General features: G+C 36.6%; 1 protein-coding gene across 1 annotated transcript in view; it reads left to right on the top strand.

The window, feature by feature from the left end:
• Positions 1 to 16419, top strand: part of CCDC171 (coiled-coil domain containing 171) — a 300537-nt gene that overhangs the window by 211134 nt on the left and 72984 nt on the right. Inside the window, exon 24 of the mRNA XM_046023926.1 lies at positions 15577 to 15708. Within this exon, the coding sequence (XP_045879882.1) occupies positions 15577 to 15708 (132 nt within the window). The remainder of the gene's footprint in view (positions 1 to 15576; positions 15709 to 16419) is intronic.

The raw sequence follows: 16419 nt of genomic DNA, 5'->3' as shown, positions 1-16419 counted from the left end.
AGAAATTAAAAAAAAAAGAACACATTTACACTTGCACCAAAAAGAATAAAATACCTAGGAGTAAACTTAAGCAAGGAGGTAAAAGACCTATACTCTGAAAACTAATAAAACGCTTATGAAAGAAGCTGAAGGGGATGCAAGCAATTGGAAAGGTATTTCATTCTCTTGGATTGGAAGAATTGATACTGTTAAAATGTCCATATTACCTAAAGCAATCTAAAAATCCAATGCAATCCCTATCAAAATACCAACAACATTTTCCACAAAACTAGAACAAATAAAACTGAAATTTGTATGGAACCACTAAAGACCCTGAATAGTGGAAGGAATCTTGAGAAAGAAGAATAAAGCTGGAGATGTCACAGTGCCAGATTTCAAGATATATTTGTTAATCTTTACACTTCATACATTACCTTCAACTTTTCAAATCCTGAAATTGTATTATACAAAGCAGTTTGACGGGATATTACTTTTTAAATCCCATTTGGGACCAATACTAGTATTTAATAAAGAAGGCCAGTCGTCTTTTTTTCTTAAAGATTCTATTTATCCATTTGAGAGAGAGAGGGAGAGAGAGCATGAGACAAGAAGGTCAGAAGGAAAAGCAGACTTTCTGTGGACCTGGGACCTTGATGCGGGACTCAGTCCTGGGAATCCGGGATCATGACCTGAGCCGAAGGCAGTGGCTTAACCAACTGAGCCACCTAGGCCCCCCAAGGCCAGTTATTTTCATCTAAAAATATACCTCATTTCAAAGAAACAGATGTTTTATTTTAATTATATGTAAATATATGTATGTATATATTATAGCTTTTTAAATGTAGGTCAGAAGTTAACCTTTTATTAAAAAACTTTGTTAGGCTAATTTCAGGTTATTGGGGTCAAGAAAAATAACAAGAAAAAACAAGGTCACAATTTTCCATGAGGTGCATTTTTTATATACACACTTCTTTATTTAGTTGAATTCTCAACTGTTTTGAAAAAACCAGAACTATTGAACTTTAAAGGTCACCATTTTAACCATTTTAAAGGGTACAATTTAGTAGCTTTCAGTGCATTTAGAGTGTTATGCCACCATCACAGCTATGCAGCTATGTTTTCAGAATATTTTCTTCACCTCAAAGAGAAACCCAGAAGCCATTAAGCAGTCCCTCCTATACCCTCTTACTCCATTCTGTGCATTGTCTTTTTACTTTCTCCACAACATTATTTGATGGACAAAAGTTTTTTAACTTTGATGAAGTCCATTTTTTTTTCCTTTGTTGATCATGATTTTGGTTTTAAATCTAAGAATACATTGCTAAATCCCCGGTCATGAAAAAAATTCCCTATGTTTTCTCCAAAGAGTTTTATAGTATTAACTCTTACATTTAGGTTTTGGTCCATATTGAGTTAATTTTTGTATATGGTATAATTCAGAGACTGAATTTCATTCTTTTACAGGGCTGTCCAGTTATCTCAGCACCATTAATTAATTTATTTTTCCAAGATTTTATTTATTTATTTGAGAGAGAGAGAGAGAACCCACGCACAAGCAGGGCATGGGAGTTGGGAAGGAGCAGAGGGAGAAGCAGACTCCATGATGAGCAAGGAGCCTGATGCAGGGGTTGCTCCCAGGACCCTGAGGTCACGACCTGAGCCCCAGTCAGATGCTCAACCAACTGATCCACCCAGGCGCCCCATCCCAGCACCATTTATTAAAAAGACTTTTCTTTTCCCCATTCGGTACCTGTGTTGAAAATCTATTGATTATGGATGTTTGGTTTTGTTTATGGACTCTCAGTCCTGTTTCATTGATCTATATGTTGTCTATCCTTATATTGGTACCACACTCTTTTGATCACTGTAGCTTTGTAGTAAATTTTGAAATTAAGAATTTTAAGTCTTCCAACTTTGGGGGTTTTATTCAAAAACTTTTTGGGACTTTTCAGGGTTCCTTATAATTACATATGAATTTTAGGATCAATTACATATGATTTTAGGGTATGAAGAAGGAGGCAATTAGAATTTTGATAGTACTTCCGTCTTAATATTAAGTGTTGTAATCCATGACATAGAACATCTTTCCATTTATTTAGATTTTCTCTGATTTTTTTCAACAACTTTTGTAGTTTTTCAGTGTACAAGTTTTGCACCTTCTTGCTTAAATTTATTCCAGAGTATTTTATTCTTTGTGATGCTGTTGTAAATGAAATTACTTTCTTTTTAAAGATTTTTTTTTTTAATTTATCTATTTGACAGAGAGATCACAAGTAGGCAGAGAGGCAGGCAGAGAGAGAGGAGGAAGCAGGCTCCCCGCAGAGCAGAGAGCCCGATGTGGGACTCGATCCCAGGACCCTGAGATCATGACCTGTGCCAAAGGCGGAGGCTTAACCCACTGAGCCACCCCAACACCCCTAAAATTATTTTCTTAATTTCATTTCTTGGTTCTTAATTCCTAGCATTTAGAAATATGGCTGATTTTTATATGTTGATTTTTTGTGTCCTGCAATTTTGTTGAATTTTTTAGCTCCAATCATTTCTTTTGAGGATTCTTTGGGATTTCCTGTATATAAGATCATATCATCTGCAAATAAAGATAGTTTTACTTCTTTCTTTCTGATTTGGATGCCGTGGTTTTTTTTTGTTTTTGTTTTGTTTTTGGTTTTGGTTTTCTTTTTTATTTTTTTGTCTAATTGCCTGGCTAGTTCTTCTAGTCCTGGCAATGAGATGAGAACAGATATCCTTGCATTCTTCCTAATCTTAGGGGGAAAGCTTTTGGTCTTGCACCATTAAACATGATGTTTGGAGGATGTCCTTTATCAGACTAAGTTCTTTCTGTTCGTCATTTTTTGCATTTTTCTTATCATGAAAGGTTATTGGGTTTTGTCAAATGCTCTTTCTATATCATATGAAATGCTCTTTTTTTTTCAGTTTTCATACTACTAATGTTGTGTACTACATAAATTCATTTATGTATGTTCAGCTATCCTTGCATTCCTGTTATACATACCACACTTGGTTATCATGTATAATTGCTTAAATATGTTGCTAGATTTAGTTTGCTAGTATTTTTTTTTTTTTTTTTTTGAGGATTTGTTGTCTATGTTCATATGGGATATTGGTCTACAGTTTTCTTGTGATGTCTTTGTCTGGCTTTGGTATCAGAGTAATACTGACCTCATAGAATGAGTTAGGAAGGGTCCCTTCCACTTCATTTTTTGGGGGGAGGAGGCGTTTGAGAAGGATTTGTGTTAATTCTGTAAATATTTGATAAAATTTACCAGTGAAGCTATCTGGTCCTGGGATTTTCTTCATTGGAAGTTTTCTTTTCTTTCTTTTTTTTTTTTTTTTAAAGATTTTATTTATTTATTTGAACAGAGAGAGATCACAAGTAGCCAGAGAAGCAGGCAATGAGAGAGAAGGAAGCAGGCTCCCCACTGAGCAGAGAGCCTGATGAGGGGCTTGATCCTAGGACCCTGAGATCATGACTTGAGCCAAAGGCAGAGCTCATGACTGAGCCACGCAGGTGCCCCGTTTTCTGCTTATTTATTAATTCTTTTCCCTTGTAATAGATTTATTCAGATTTTCTACTTCTTTTTAAGTCCATTTTGGTGGTTTATATGTTTCTAGGAATTTGTTTAGTTCATCTAGGTTACCTAATTTGTTGACATACATTGTTCATTTCCATAGTATTGTTTTTATTTCTGTAAGGTCAGTAATAGAGTCTTCACGTTTATTTTTTATTGTAGTAGTTGATTAATCTTATTTTTCTTGGAAAGTCTATTTAAGGTTTGTCAGTGTTGTTGATCATTCCAAGGAACCAAATTTGGTTTTCTTAATATGCTCTGTTATTTTCCTATTCTCTTTTATCTCTGCTTCAATCTTTATTATTTTATTTTTTTGTTTGCTTTGGGCATAGTTTGTTCTTTTTCTATGTCCCTCAGGTAGAAGTTTAGATTATTGATTTGAGATCTTTTTTCTTTTTTAATGTAGGCATTTGCAGCTAAAAATTTCTTTGTGAGCAATACTTTCACAGAAGACTGTGTTTTTGGTATATTATATTTTTGTTTTCATCTGTCTCAAAGTATTTTCTAATATCCCTGTGATTTCATCTTTGATCTATTCACTGTTCAAGAGTGTGTTATTTTATTTCCAAAATATTTGGGGATTTTCCAAATATCTTTTGCTTTGGCATTCTAATAAAATTCTGTAGGATTTGAATAGCTACCTTGTTTGATTTCAGTTCTTTTAAGTTTAAAGTTTGCAGTATGGTCAAGAATATGATCTGTCTTGGTGAATGTTACTGGTACATTTGAAAAAAACGTGTATTCTGCAGTCATTGTGTAGAATATTCTATAACTGTCTAGTGTGTTGATTTACACTGTTGTTCATCTCTTCTAGTTCCTTGGGTATCTCTTGTGTAGTTCTACCCATTAATGAAGTGTGATTTTGAAGTCTTCAACTATTATTGTTGAACTATTTCTCTGTTCAATTGTGTCAGAGTTTTCTTTGAATTTATATAGGAAAAAAAGAGTTACAAATGAAAACTACATTATTACTGATTTTTATTTATACTTGTGCAGTTTCCTTTGCTGGTGATCTTTATTTCTTCATGTGAATTTGAGTTACTGTCTGTAACTCAATGAAATGTCCTTTCATTTTAGGCTGAAGGACTCCCCTAGGACATTTCTCTTAGGGCAAGACTAGGGGTAGTGAATACCCTCAGCTTTTGTTTATCTTGGAATGGCTTAATTTCTCCTCCCCCCCCTTTTTAAAAGATTTTATTTATTTATTTTAGAGATAGAGATGAGACAGAGTGAGTGAGGGGAGGAGCAGAGGCAGAAGCACAAGCAGACTGCATGCTGAGTGCGGAGCCTGATACAGGACTTGATTGCATGATGCTGGGATCATGACCTCAGCTGAAATCAAGAGTTGGATGCTTATCGGACTGAGCCACCCAGGCACCCCTTTCTTTCATTTTTGAAGAATATTTTTGTTGGATATAAAATTTTTGGTTGACAGTTTTTTTTCCCCTTTAAGTACTTTGAATATGTCAACCTCAGTATTTCTATTTGGTTCCTTTTTATGCTGTCTATCTCTTTATATTTTCTGTTTTGGAGGATACTATTCTCATGGTTTCCTTTGGTTTATTTGTACACAGTTTTCTTTAACACTTTAAGCATATTTAAAATAATTGATTTAGTGTCATTGTGTGGTAAATCCAATGTTCAGGCTTCCTGAGTTCCTATTAGTTTCTGTTTTTCTTATGTATGGGCTATACTTTCTTATCTTTTTGCATGCTTCATAGCTTTTTGTTGAAAAGTGAATATTTTGCATAGTGCAATGTGCGAACTCTAGAAATCAGATTCTCCTCCATCCCTGGTGTTGTTTGTTGCTGCTTATTCTAGTGGTCATTGTTCGTTCAGTGACTTTTCTGAACTAATTTTTTCAGTTTGTTGACATACGGTATTATATGGAGTTTCAGATATATTACCTAGCAATTTGACAATTCTGTACATGACTCAGTGCTCACCATGATAAGTGGTCACTGTCACATTATTACAATATTATTGACCATATTTCCTATACTGTACTTTTCATTTCCATGTAAAGTCTCCATTCTTTGTCAAGTATGGCCACTGAAATCTCTGTTCTGTTAACTTCATCATCTGCTAGTGTTTCAACAGAGATTTCCTTAAATGCTGAGATTCAGGTGCTTTTTCCTTGAGTAAGTTTTTGCTTGGTTGCTGTAAACTTTCAGTTAGTTTCTAGAGTTCTGAAAAAGTTGATTCTGACCAATTTTGTCAGAGTAGTCACTGTTTTTTTAAAAAAGATTTTATTTATTTACTTGAGAGAGAGAGAGAGAGAGCAAGGGAGAGAGCACAAGCTGGGGCAGGGGAAGCACGCTGAGAGAGAGGGAGAAGCAGGCCCCCCACTGAGCAGGGAGCTGGACTCAGGGCTCAATCTCTGGAATCCAAGATCATGACCTGAGGCAAGAGCAGACACTAAACTGACTGAGCCACCCAGGTGCCCTAGGGATTTCCTTTTTTGTGTGTGTGGAGGGACTGACTTTTGGTGTTCCTTATTTCACCATTTTTGCTAACATCATTCCCTAAAGTCATATACTTTTATTTGCCTAATAAATATACTAGTAGGTTTCTAATATTACTGATAATATAGACTCTTAGGACTGATTTTTTTCTTTAAATTAAGAGACTCTCCAGACATGCTTTAGTATTTCTATTGTGAGAAAAGGAGGAAAAGTAAAATAATTATATTAGAATATAATTCATATTCTATAAAAAAGTACAATAATTATATTAGAATATAATTCTATAGTCTATAGAATTCTATAGACTATAGAATTATATTAGAATATAGAGTTAGCCTTCAGGATAAGGTAATGACTGGATGTATAGGATAATATCCCAATTATTTAGCATTAAGTTTGAGAAAATTAAGTGTTTCTTGGGTGTTAACCAAATGTTTAACAGAGAGATGTCTTGATTTATTATAGCTGGGGGTAAACGTAAGTAAATTTGGGTAAAATTGGAATGTAGAAAAGAGTGAACTTTTTTGGTAGTCATTCTGAGGCTGTTAGAGACTCCTTGAGTCCTATATGTTTGGAAGGACTAACAATAGTGTTTCCTGTGTATGATTGTGGTGTACTATGAATTTTAAAGGTACCTCTGAACATTTAGGGAGAAGTCTTAAGTGCCTTTTCAGTAAAATGTCTAAAAGATAAAACAGGAAGTCAGAACCCAGAAGCTTCAAAAGACTTTAGAGGACCTTGCGTCTATAAACCCTGTAAATTTATCAGACTGACTGATACTGGACAATAGCTAGGAAGTCACAGGAGTTTTTGCTGATATCCTTTGAGATTCACTTCTACCGTAAAGTTACTTAAAATCTCTTATCCAATATTTAATAAGAATAGTTGAGTTCTACAAAAGCTTTAAAAGTGTATGTTATATGCCAGGAGCTGTACCAGTCTTTGGAGAATCAACCAACCAACCAAAAAAACCCCATATATATATATATAGAGAGAGAGAGATAGAGAGAGAGAGAGACCATAGTCTGTGTGTATGTGTGTGTGTGTGTATGTGTGTGTAGGTGTATGTATGTGTGTATATCTATATCTACATTTATATCTATCTCTCCTTTCTCTGAAGGCAGAGGCACAGATAATTCCAGTAAACCGTGGTAAATACACATCCATTAGATACAGTTCCACACCCACGGAGATGGACTTACTCACCTAGGAGGCATACTCAGAAATCCCATGGGTTGTCTGAAGGTTTCTTAGAATTAATGCCTGGATGGGGCTTTGACATGTGAAGAAAGGTGGGGAAGGCGTTCCAGTAGAGAGGATAGTGTGTGTGAGGAACCGCATGGAAGTGTGAATATCCAGACATCTTCAGTTCAGCAGGAAGTGCAAGGAGAGTACAAGAGAGGAGGCTGAATGAGGTACTTGGAAGCCAAGTCATCGAAGTTGTTTTTCTTTTTTGGCCATTCTGAGACCCTTGGATTTTTATCATGGTGGCAGTGGGAGGAAACTAGGGTTTAAGCTTGGCACTGATATGGTCAGATTTCCTTACTGATTCTGGGCTCTGGAGGGCATATTTGCAGACTGGATATCATGAGTAATGAAGGTGGTCTTATGACCCATGGTTCTGTAGACTTGGTGGAAACAGGAGAAGGTCGGACCAGGGTAGTGATGATAGGTGGTGTCAGAGGAAAGGATGTGAAACTTATTTAGTAAAATGGTGAACAAGGATAAAAAAGGCAGGGGAGGATGCCTCCCAGGATGAGCAGTGTGATTGGCTGATGGGTGTTGGAAATACAAGAAGAGGAGCAGGCTTTTTTTTTTTTTTTTTTGGTAGGGAGAAGAAGGGAGACAGTGATGAGTTTTGTTTTGGAAATACCCAAGTTTGAAGAAAGGTGGGATGATCAGCAAGATATGTGAGTCTGGACCTAAGGGAAAAAGGCTAAAGATAAAGGTTTGAGATTGATTACCGTAATACTCTGGAAAAGAAAGAAGGCAGTATAGCAATTGACAGGAGAAACAAGACATTATAGATAAATGGGAAGCTAGCAAATGCATTTTGAGAGATTAATTATGCCACTAGAGTTTGGAGTCCTTGAGGGATGGAATTCTGTCTCCTTAATTTTTATATCCTCAGCATCTATCACAGTGCCTGGTACCCAGTAGGCACTTAAGGAATGTGTCAATGAGTCAAATTCTACCATCACCCAGTCCCTAAACAAAGCTGAAGCCATCTCTGTATTTCAGTGGAGGTCTTGCTGATATTGCTTTATTTGATTGCTAAACATAGCACGTGTATTTATTTTGCCTAATGAGCTAGAGGAGATAGCCTAAATTTGATTATAAGAACATCTCTAGGAAACAGGGGTGCACTAACAAGGAATTTACAGGGTGTGATAGTCCTGTTGCAATCTGTTTTTTGCTGGTTCGACTCTTAGGAAGTAGAAAGATGAGAACTTCTTTTGTTAGAGTGGACTGTGGAATGGATTAGAGTCCAACAGAATCTGATAGTTGAAGACACTATCTTGCCAAATCTTTAAATGTGATTTTATAATCTTATCTTAAAGATGGCTAACCCAAATATTTGATTATACATAGTTATCTTTTGATTTTTAGTTTTCAGTGAATTTATAAGGAATGGATACACCACAGAACAGCTTTTAATTGTAGAGCTGACAGTCTTTTAAAAGTCGAAATATGATTTACTGCCTCCCCAAACCCAATTTTTAGTGACTCGTTAATGACTCTTTAAATGTTACTTGTGGTCTTGGAACTCCTCCACATTCTTAGTTTCTGGATCCCGGCTCTGAAGATCAGCTGTGCAGGACATTACAGGTGTTAGCCCAGCTGGCTTGCAGATGACAACTCTGTCCGTATAGCTGTCTTGTGTGTCATAATTCATATTGTTCAGTGTCATTCTGACCTAGCCAAGCTAAAAATGGTACTCCAGCTCAGGAGGGATTTAAAAACCTTGACAAATGAAAGATAAGATGCTACAGAATGTCATGTACGTGTTCTTAACAGGTTTTAGCCTAAACACATCTAAATGGCTAATTTCAGTTGTGCCCTGGCCTTTATCCTTTGCAATAATTTACCCTAGGAAAGAAAATATTTCTGTGTGGAGGACTGTTAACAATGCATAAACATATTTCCCCACGCTCAAGTATGGGTTTGGTGTTTGTTTAAATAGCTCAAGGTCACAGTAATCTGTTTGTGGGGTACATTCTATGGTGTGTAACCTACACCAGAGATTTATCATGCTGCCTTTAGAAGATGTCCGTGATCAAATCACCCTCTCCTCCAGCCAGATAATTTGATTGGAGGGCTCAGTTTTTCAGATCCTTATTGGGATGTAGCCAGCTTGCTAATTTGATTCATGAGATCCATTTTCTAGGTCCATAACTGGGATGCAATTATGAATGCGTGGGGTGGTGGCGGTGGTGGATTTGCCCTCTTTTCCTGGTCACAGCAGCCGGCAGTCCTTGGAGTGTTCTGGCTCAGCTCCAGAGTTGGAGGTTAAGTTAAGGAACCTGCCAGGAAGAGAAGGCTAGTTTCTTACTTCCTTCTTTTCCAATGATGAGTGCCTGTGTTTGCTGCAACGTCCATGGAGTGTCCGCTTCTTCTGAGCGCCAGGGTCTCCTTCCTGTGGGTGTGGGGCACAGCTGGAACTGCTGCATGTATCTTGGGACGTCATAGCCTGGGAATCTTCCATGTGAGATGATGACAGTGTATAAGGATGATTGCTGCACAGGTAACTTGTCTGTCAGTGTAACTGTGTGTGTGTGTGTGTGTGTGTGTGTGTGGGTGTGTGTGTGTGAGGCCATGGGAGAAAGAAAACACGAGAGAAGGAGAATGCCCACAGGTCCACAGAAACTACTGAGGAAAGGATGTTTGAATAATAGTCCCCATTACTTCTCACAAAACTACGTTTATGAAACTTACACATTTTTGCTAAGATTGCCAGACAACGGACCAAGGCAAGTTAAAAAAAATAATGTTGTTGTTTAGGTAGGGAAATGGAAGAATTACCAAAATCCGAAGCAATTTCCCCAACTGTTAACTGTTTATTATAAATATTAAGAGGCATTAGGAATTAGTGCTAAGAGCACTGGACTCAGCATCCTTGTATTAAGGATGGTAATGACTGTTTCACAAGGTGGATGGCGGAATCAAGGGAGGTAGTCTGAAGAGTACTCTGAAAAGCAAAAAGTACTTTTGGAAGTACCAATGGTACTATTAATGGAAGTATTACTCTCTGTCCATTTCATTATCAGATAGTTAAGGAAAAGGTAACAGACAGATGAAGATGTCCACTCAGATGTAACTATTCGATCCTTGAATGTCATTTTCATTGTGTTGACAAGCTTAACGCCCTCCTTCTCTCAGTAGGCACATACCAGAATCCTGGAGCTGCTAATGATCTTTTTCCTTTTTTTAAAAAATCATGTTCTCTCTTTTTCCTGCCTTGTAGAATTTGTGAGTTTGGAAGGACATTCTTATTCGATCACATACTACTACGATATATAACCGCTCTGTATGCACAGTGGTTTTCTTGCTAGCAGTGTCCTTAAAGAGTTAACTCTGGCTGATGCTGTTCTCTGTTTACAAAAGGCTCTCCAATATGCCTGTTCTACTTGTTTAACCAAATTTTGTTGATTAGGTATGAGAGGGTGTGCCAGGAAAGTTAGACCCAGTCATGTTGCATACCAGACTACATAAAACTTGAAAGTTTATCAGGAGATAGTACACTTATTTTATGAAACACTTGAGAAAAATAAGCCGGAAAGTGTCTGCGGAATGCAACCCTGCATTACTGATAGAAGGTTCACCTGCTAGAAATTGTTGAGATATTCTCTGGTGAGATGTGGTTATTTAAAAAACTTGACAGCTGGTGAAAAATATTGTCTTTCCTTCTGTACCTTTAAGGCAGAGGATGGCCAACATTTTCTGTAAAGGGTCAGACAGTAAATATTTTAGGCTTTGTGGACCGTATGGTCTCTGTCTCAACTATTCAACTCTCATGGTGGCAGGAAGACAGCCAAAGACAATAGGTAAATGAATCAGTGTCATGTGTTCCAATAAAACTTTATTTACAATAACAGGCGGTGGGCTGGATTTGGTTCCTGGGCTGTAGCGTGCCAAGGACACGCTGCTTTCTACTGCAGAGGTTGAAAAATAGTGTGTAGTCTGCACTAGTGTAGGAAGACAGAGAGAAGGGAAAGCCATAAGGAATCAGTGGAGGTGGAAGGAAGGGCAGAGGAGGGCATGGGACAGAGGAAGGTAGGGAAGTGGAAACAAAGTAGAACAGGAACACAGAGTGGCAAGAAAGGAGGTCACAGGAAACACTGTAGACTATGATCTCTTCTTGATGACACTGTCTGTGGTCAGAAAGTTTATTTTGAAGCAATGGATGCCATACTAGATTGGAGTAAGTAAAATTTTAGCCAGCTCAAGGGTGTGATGTGAAATACTAATTATCACTTACTTTTCCCAGATTTAAGATTCAGGCACTATGTATATCTTTTTATGTGGTAACCATACTTGAATTTCTATCTACAACCCTACTACTTCTTCCTTAGTGTCCTGGTGGTAAAAACACAACTAGTGCCACATTGTGTGTGTGTGTGTGTGTGTGTGTGTTTTCATTTGGAACATTAGGTCTGGAGGGATTTATAGCTGTGAGTGATACGACACGCAGGTTCACGTTTTGAGAGTTGAACAGTTTTCCCAAAAATGACTAATGTAATCTCAGAGTTGATCTGTCCACCAGGAATAGCTTTTTTTGTGTTATGGTGGGAGTACGGAAAATTAGAAAACAGATTGGAGGCTTGTGAGCAAAGGCCAAGCAGAGGAATAGGAGGAATAGGAACACGGGTCTTCTGAATCACTTCAGTTTGGAACTCGAGTGTGAGGATAAAATAAATAGATATTTCATACCGTGTTTTGACTTCTTAGAAAGTTTCATTTATTTTTCTCTCTCCACCTTTTGTTTCTCTTGTGTCTTATGGCATATCTGTTAGAAATATGTGCTTTCTGAAAGTATGTAATAGGGAAGGGAGAAAGCAAACTACTTTCCTAAACATCAAAATTTCAGAGTATAGTAACGGAGGTATGTTTTCTTTATTCTTTGTCCAAATATTGTGAAATTGAACAGTTATATAGAATGTTGTAAAAATGTATGCAATTTGGCAAATGAGATTTATATTGTGAAATTGTATGAAAAATTCCTTATAGGTTAAGTATGGACTGTTACCCATTTTGAAATAGAAAGACATTATTATATACATGTTATCATTCATAGCTATAAATACAGTGAAACGGGTATAGAATCTTAATTGAAGGATGAATAATGAGGTGCTTTAACAGAATTAAAGACTGACTTTTGAAATCATAATTTTAGTTCGAAATTTGAAATTGTTATTTAGTGTACAGACAGGTGACAATGGTGGTTTTCACCTTAGTTCACACACTAATGTCTGTATTTTCAAAGGTGAGCCTACTTCTCCTGTTAGGGAAAAAAGTGATTTTATTATACTGATATTGTTACTTCAGAATTCTTTTGACAGTAAAGAAGCTTATTTTAGATTCTCGCATTTGAAAGGAATCATTTTATATCCAATGGACAGTGTTTCCCGAGGAAATCTCACTTACCTCTGTTCTGATTTTGGTTACTTTGTTCTCAGGCTGCCTGATCTATGTTTTTCATAAACAAATTGAATGCAGTACAGGGTGAATCTTTTTTCTTACTGTTCTGGGTTGAATCTCTTTCCCGTTTATCCTGCTCACCCTTTGAAATTCAGGCTTGCTTTCTGCGCTCTTCTGAACAGTCTCATCTTTCACCCTTCATGTTTTCCTGTTCCTTGTCATCTTCCCTTCCTGCTTCTTTGCTGCTGGTTGTAATTTTACTTGTCCTCTGTCACTGTTTTGCCTTCTCTCAACGTGCTGCCTTCACTCCCTGTACCCCTGACGATAACAAAATTCCTAGCTGATCCGTTTTTAAGGGTGAGAGAAAACTTCTAGAAATATTTGGAGAACATTTTGGATGCCTTCTCTCAAAGGTCTGGCTTAATTTACTCTTAAATCAACTCTTAAAATGTAGTAGAAATATTTGTGATATTATGTCTGTTATGTAGCACTCTCTCTTGATGGCACTGCCCACAGTCTCAACACCTTTACAATTAAATGAAAGTATTAACACATGCATATTCAAATAAAGTTGTAATTATGATGCCCATTATTCGGCTTAGCAAAATCACTGGCTTTTGAGTTTTTCCCCCCTATTTAATATAAAGAACAATTTAATCTGGCAAATTAAATAATGTTGTAGTGAGAATGTTAATTTGATAAGAAGTCCCAGGTTTAACTGCCAAATGCCTTGGCTTCCTGTTGTTCAGTGAGTTTATTTAGAGACTATAAAATGTGGCTTACTGTTCCTGTATGTCAAGCTTCACAGTTGAAGTCTGGTGCCTGATAATCATCGAGTTCAAGGACCTCCAGAGCTGGAGCTGTGTTGTGGATTATGCCTCCATTGCTTATGGTCCTCCCTCCCCCTTTGCCCATATTAGCAATCTGCTTTTGTACTTTGACTTCCAGGATTTCCCTAGTGAATTTTGTCACAGAAAAAAGAGAATCATCAATATCGCAGTTAAACTTGACTTTCAAAGCTAATAGTATCTCATTTGGGGGCTCAAATTTAATAAATTTTCTTTGATTCTGGGTGAGTTTTTAAACATCAAACAATGAATTGGCCAGGGTGCAGTAAAATATTTAGATCTATTGACTATGGTTCAGAAGGGTAGAAGGCAAAAACACTAGTGGTTTGATGTTGATAAATTCTCAGTACCTTAATCCACATTAATGTTTTCTTTTATCTGAGTGTGCATTGGTGACCACAAAAAGCAGGAGAAGGTATCCATACGTATAAAATATAAAACCTAAAGCAAATGTATTTGTAAAATATGATTTATTTTGTTATGTTAAGTAAGTTAAAAGCATTCTCATCCTGACTGAGGACTCTGGAGAATGTTTGTTAGAGATAAAGAAACGTTCTGAATTGGGACTCCGGTGTGCATACAGTACTCACACCATTATAAAAATTGCATTACAGTGTATGTTTTATAGCATACATTTGACATTCACTTATTGACAGAACTACTTCTGCTCAACCTGGGAGTATAAAGATTTTTATAAGTGTAGATTAGCATGAACAATTAAAGATGGCATCAAATGTTTGTGTGTGTTTGTTGGTTTAAGGAAACTGTATGCAGTGTGATAGTTCATTCATAAAATAAGAAATAATTCAAACAGGGTTTGGAAGCTTCCCAAGTCGAATAGAAAAGCGAAGGAGAGGTTTCCTATCTTATATTGTTGCCAAGTTACATTTGAAGTTGCTCAGGGAAAAGTGGGGATATAGAAAAATACGTTTGAGCAATTAGTGCTATTTTTTGTAGTTCTCCCATTCTTGACCATTACTACTTCATCAAAAACACTTTTGACCCTGTGGCTTTAAGCTAGTTGCATAATATTTATCCAATATATGGTAGCAAAGAGATACATTTTTAAAACAAAGTCAGGCATAAGAAAAGTTAGAAAATATGCCTACATATGAAATCTACTATCGTTAAAATACATAATTAAAAAAGAAATCTCACTGATCTTAGGAAAGCTAAGCTGTGAAAATCTTAAAGCTCTTACTAAGTTTGGAAATTAAAAATGAAAACAGATCTGTTTCTGAGCATTTTCTTTTTATCTACGGGTAGTATATGGGGCGTAGTTTCTCTTTTGTCCAGAAGGTGGCAGTGTAATATCAACTGCCTGTGATCCCTATACTGGCTAGAGAATTGGTATTTCTTCCGTATCTGTGATATGTTTGTATTGTTACCTTCCGAATACTTAAAATATAGTACAAATACCACTGCTTTTATTCGTTATCTTATTTAGAAGTTGCGTGACTGAGTTGGTTTATATGTATTTAATCGTTAAGACTCAAGTTTAGTCAGAAGGAAATGGGCAAATAAACCTCTGCCTGGTATATTTTTAAGTCTCCTTGTGTGTTGAGTCTATTTGTTTTTATTCCAGGGTACATATTATTGAAGTTTTCTTTTCAAAGACTAGCACCTAATAACTATCTTGTCTAATATATATCAGTTAATACCAGTTAAATGAAACATGTTATTAAGAAAGTGACAGTAATTAGGAGATCGCTGTTTGTTTTTGATTTTGTGGGTATTTTTTCCTTCTTTCTTTTTTTCTTTTGAGGGTGGAACAGTGAAAAAATAATTCAAAACCTCTTGATCAGAAGAGCTCCAGTGACTCTTCTTCCCTCCCTCATTTCAAGCAGGAGGATGCTTTTTCTTCTTAACATTCTCCCCCAGCACTCTGAATTAGAGATTTATTTGCAACGAAAAATCAATTAGTCCTAAATTTATTCATGGATTTCAGGTCCAGCGATCAATGCAAGTCCACTCAGTGGGCTCAAGGGGACCCAGTTCATCCCAGTTAATGTGTCTGAAGGGGAATTACCATTGATGCTGTTTTTTTCCCTTTAGGTCAGAGATCAGATCTCGCTGTCACGGACTGCGGCAAGTAGGAATGACTTCACCCTGCAGCTACCCAGACTGCACCTGGAGACCTTTGCGATGGAGGGGCTCAAGGGCGGGCCAGAGGTGGTAGCGTGCCAGGTTAGAGTCTAAATAACATTGTTTGCTCCTGAGACGTGTGGAAAAATAAATTGCACTAACTGGAGAGAATGAAAGCCTCCAAGTATTGTGAATAACCCAAAGGAGATGCAAATAATTTCTCTTAATTTTTCTTCCACCGTGGAACACTATTTCTCAAATACTTGTTTTTCTTTTTTTTTTTTTCCTCTCACAGTCTCGAAATAGCCTACTAAATAATCCAGAAAAGTTATTATTATTTTTTTTTACCAAGGAAAAATACGTGTTTTATAGCTAAGTACAGTATGTAAAGAACATGCTTTCCTGTCAGCAGAGGACAATAAGACACTAGGCTGTTATCTCTCTAAGCTCGTCTCAATTTGTAGCTCTTATTGTTTTAAAATAAATCACTTTCGGTAAACTTATCAAGAGAGATATTTGAAAATTTTCAATGTTAATTCCAGAGTAGAGCCAACATTTCTTATGTGGTAATGTAATGTAAGCAACTGTGGAACCAAACCGTACTTGGCATTGAAGAGCATTTATTTACCCTTAATTTTTAGTTTTAACAGACAGCGTGATATGTGCAAACTGGGTTATTTCATTTATAAAACTCCCAAGTACCAAATTGTGAAACCCCAAGTAACTTTAAGATAAACTTAATAAAGAAGATCTTTTAAAAAATATACTCATTTTCAGATGCTGCAGATTCTTTGTAATCGAGGCTCCTACTGG

Source organism: Meles meles, chromosome 11, assembly GCF_922984935.1.
Source record: "Meles meles chromosome 11, mMelMel3.1 paternal haplotype, whole genome shotgun sequence".
In the NCBI taxonomy this organism is placed as follows: domain Eukaryota; kingdom Metazoa; phylum Chordata; class Mammalia; order Carnivora; family Mustelidae; genus Meles; species Meles meles.
The sequence above is the reverse complement of the archived record's forward strand: the minus strand, read 5'-3'. Positions and strand labels throughout refer to the sequence as shown.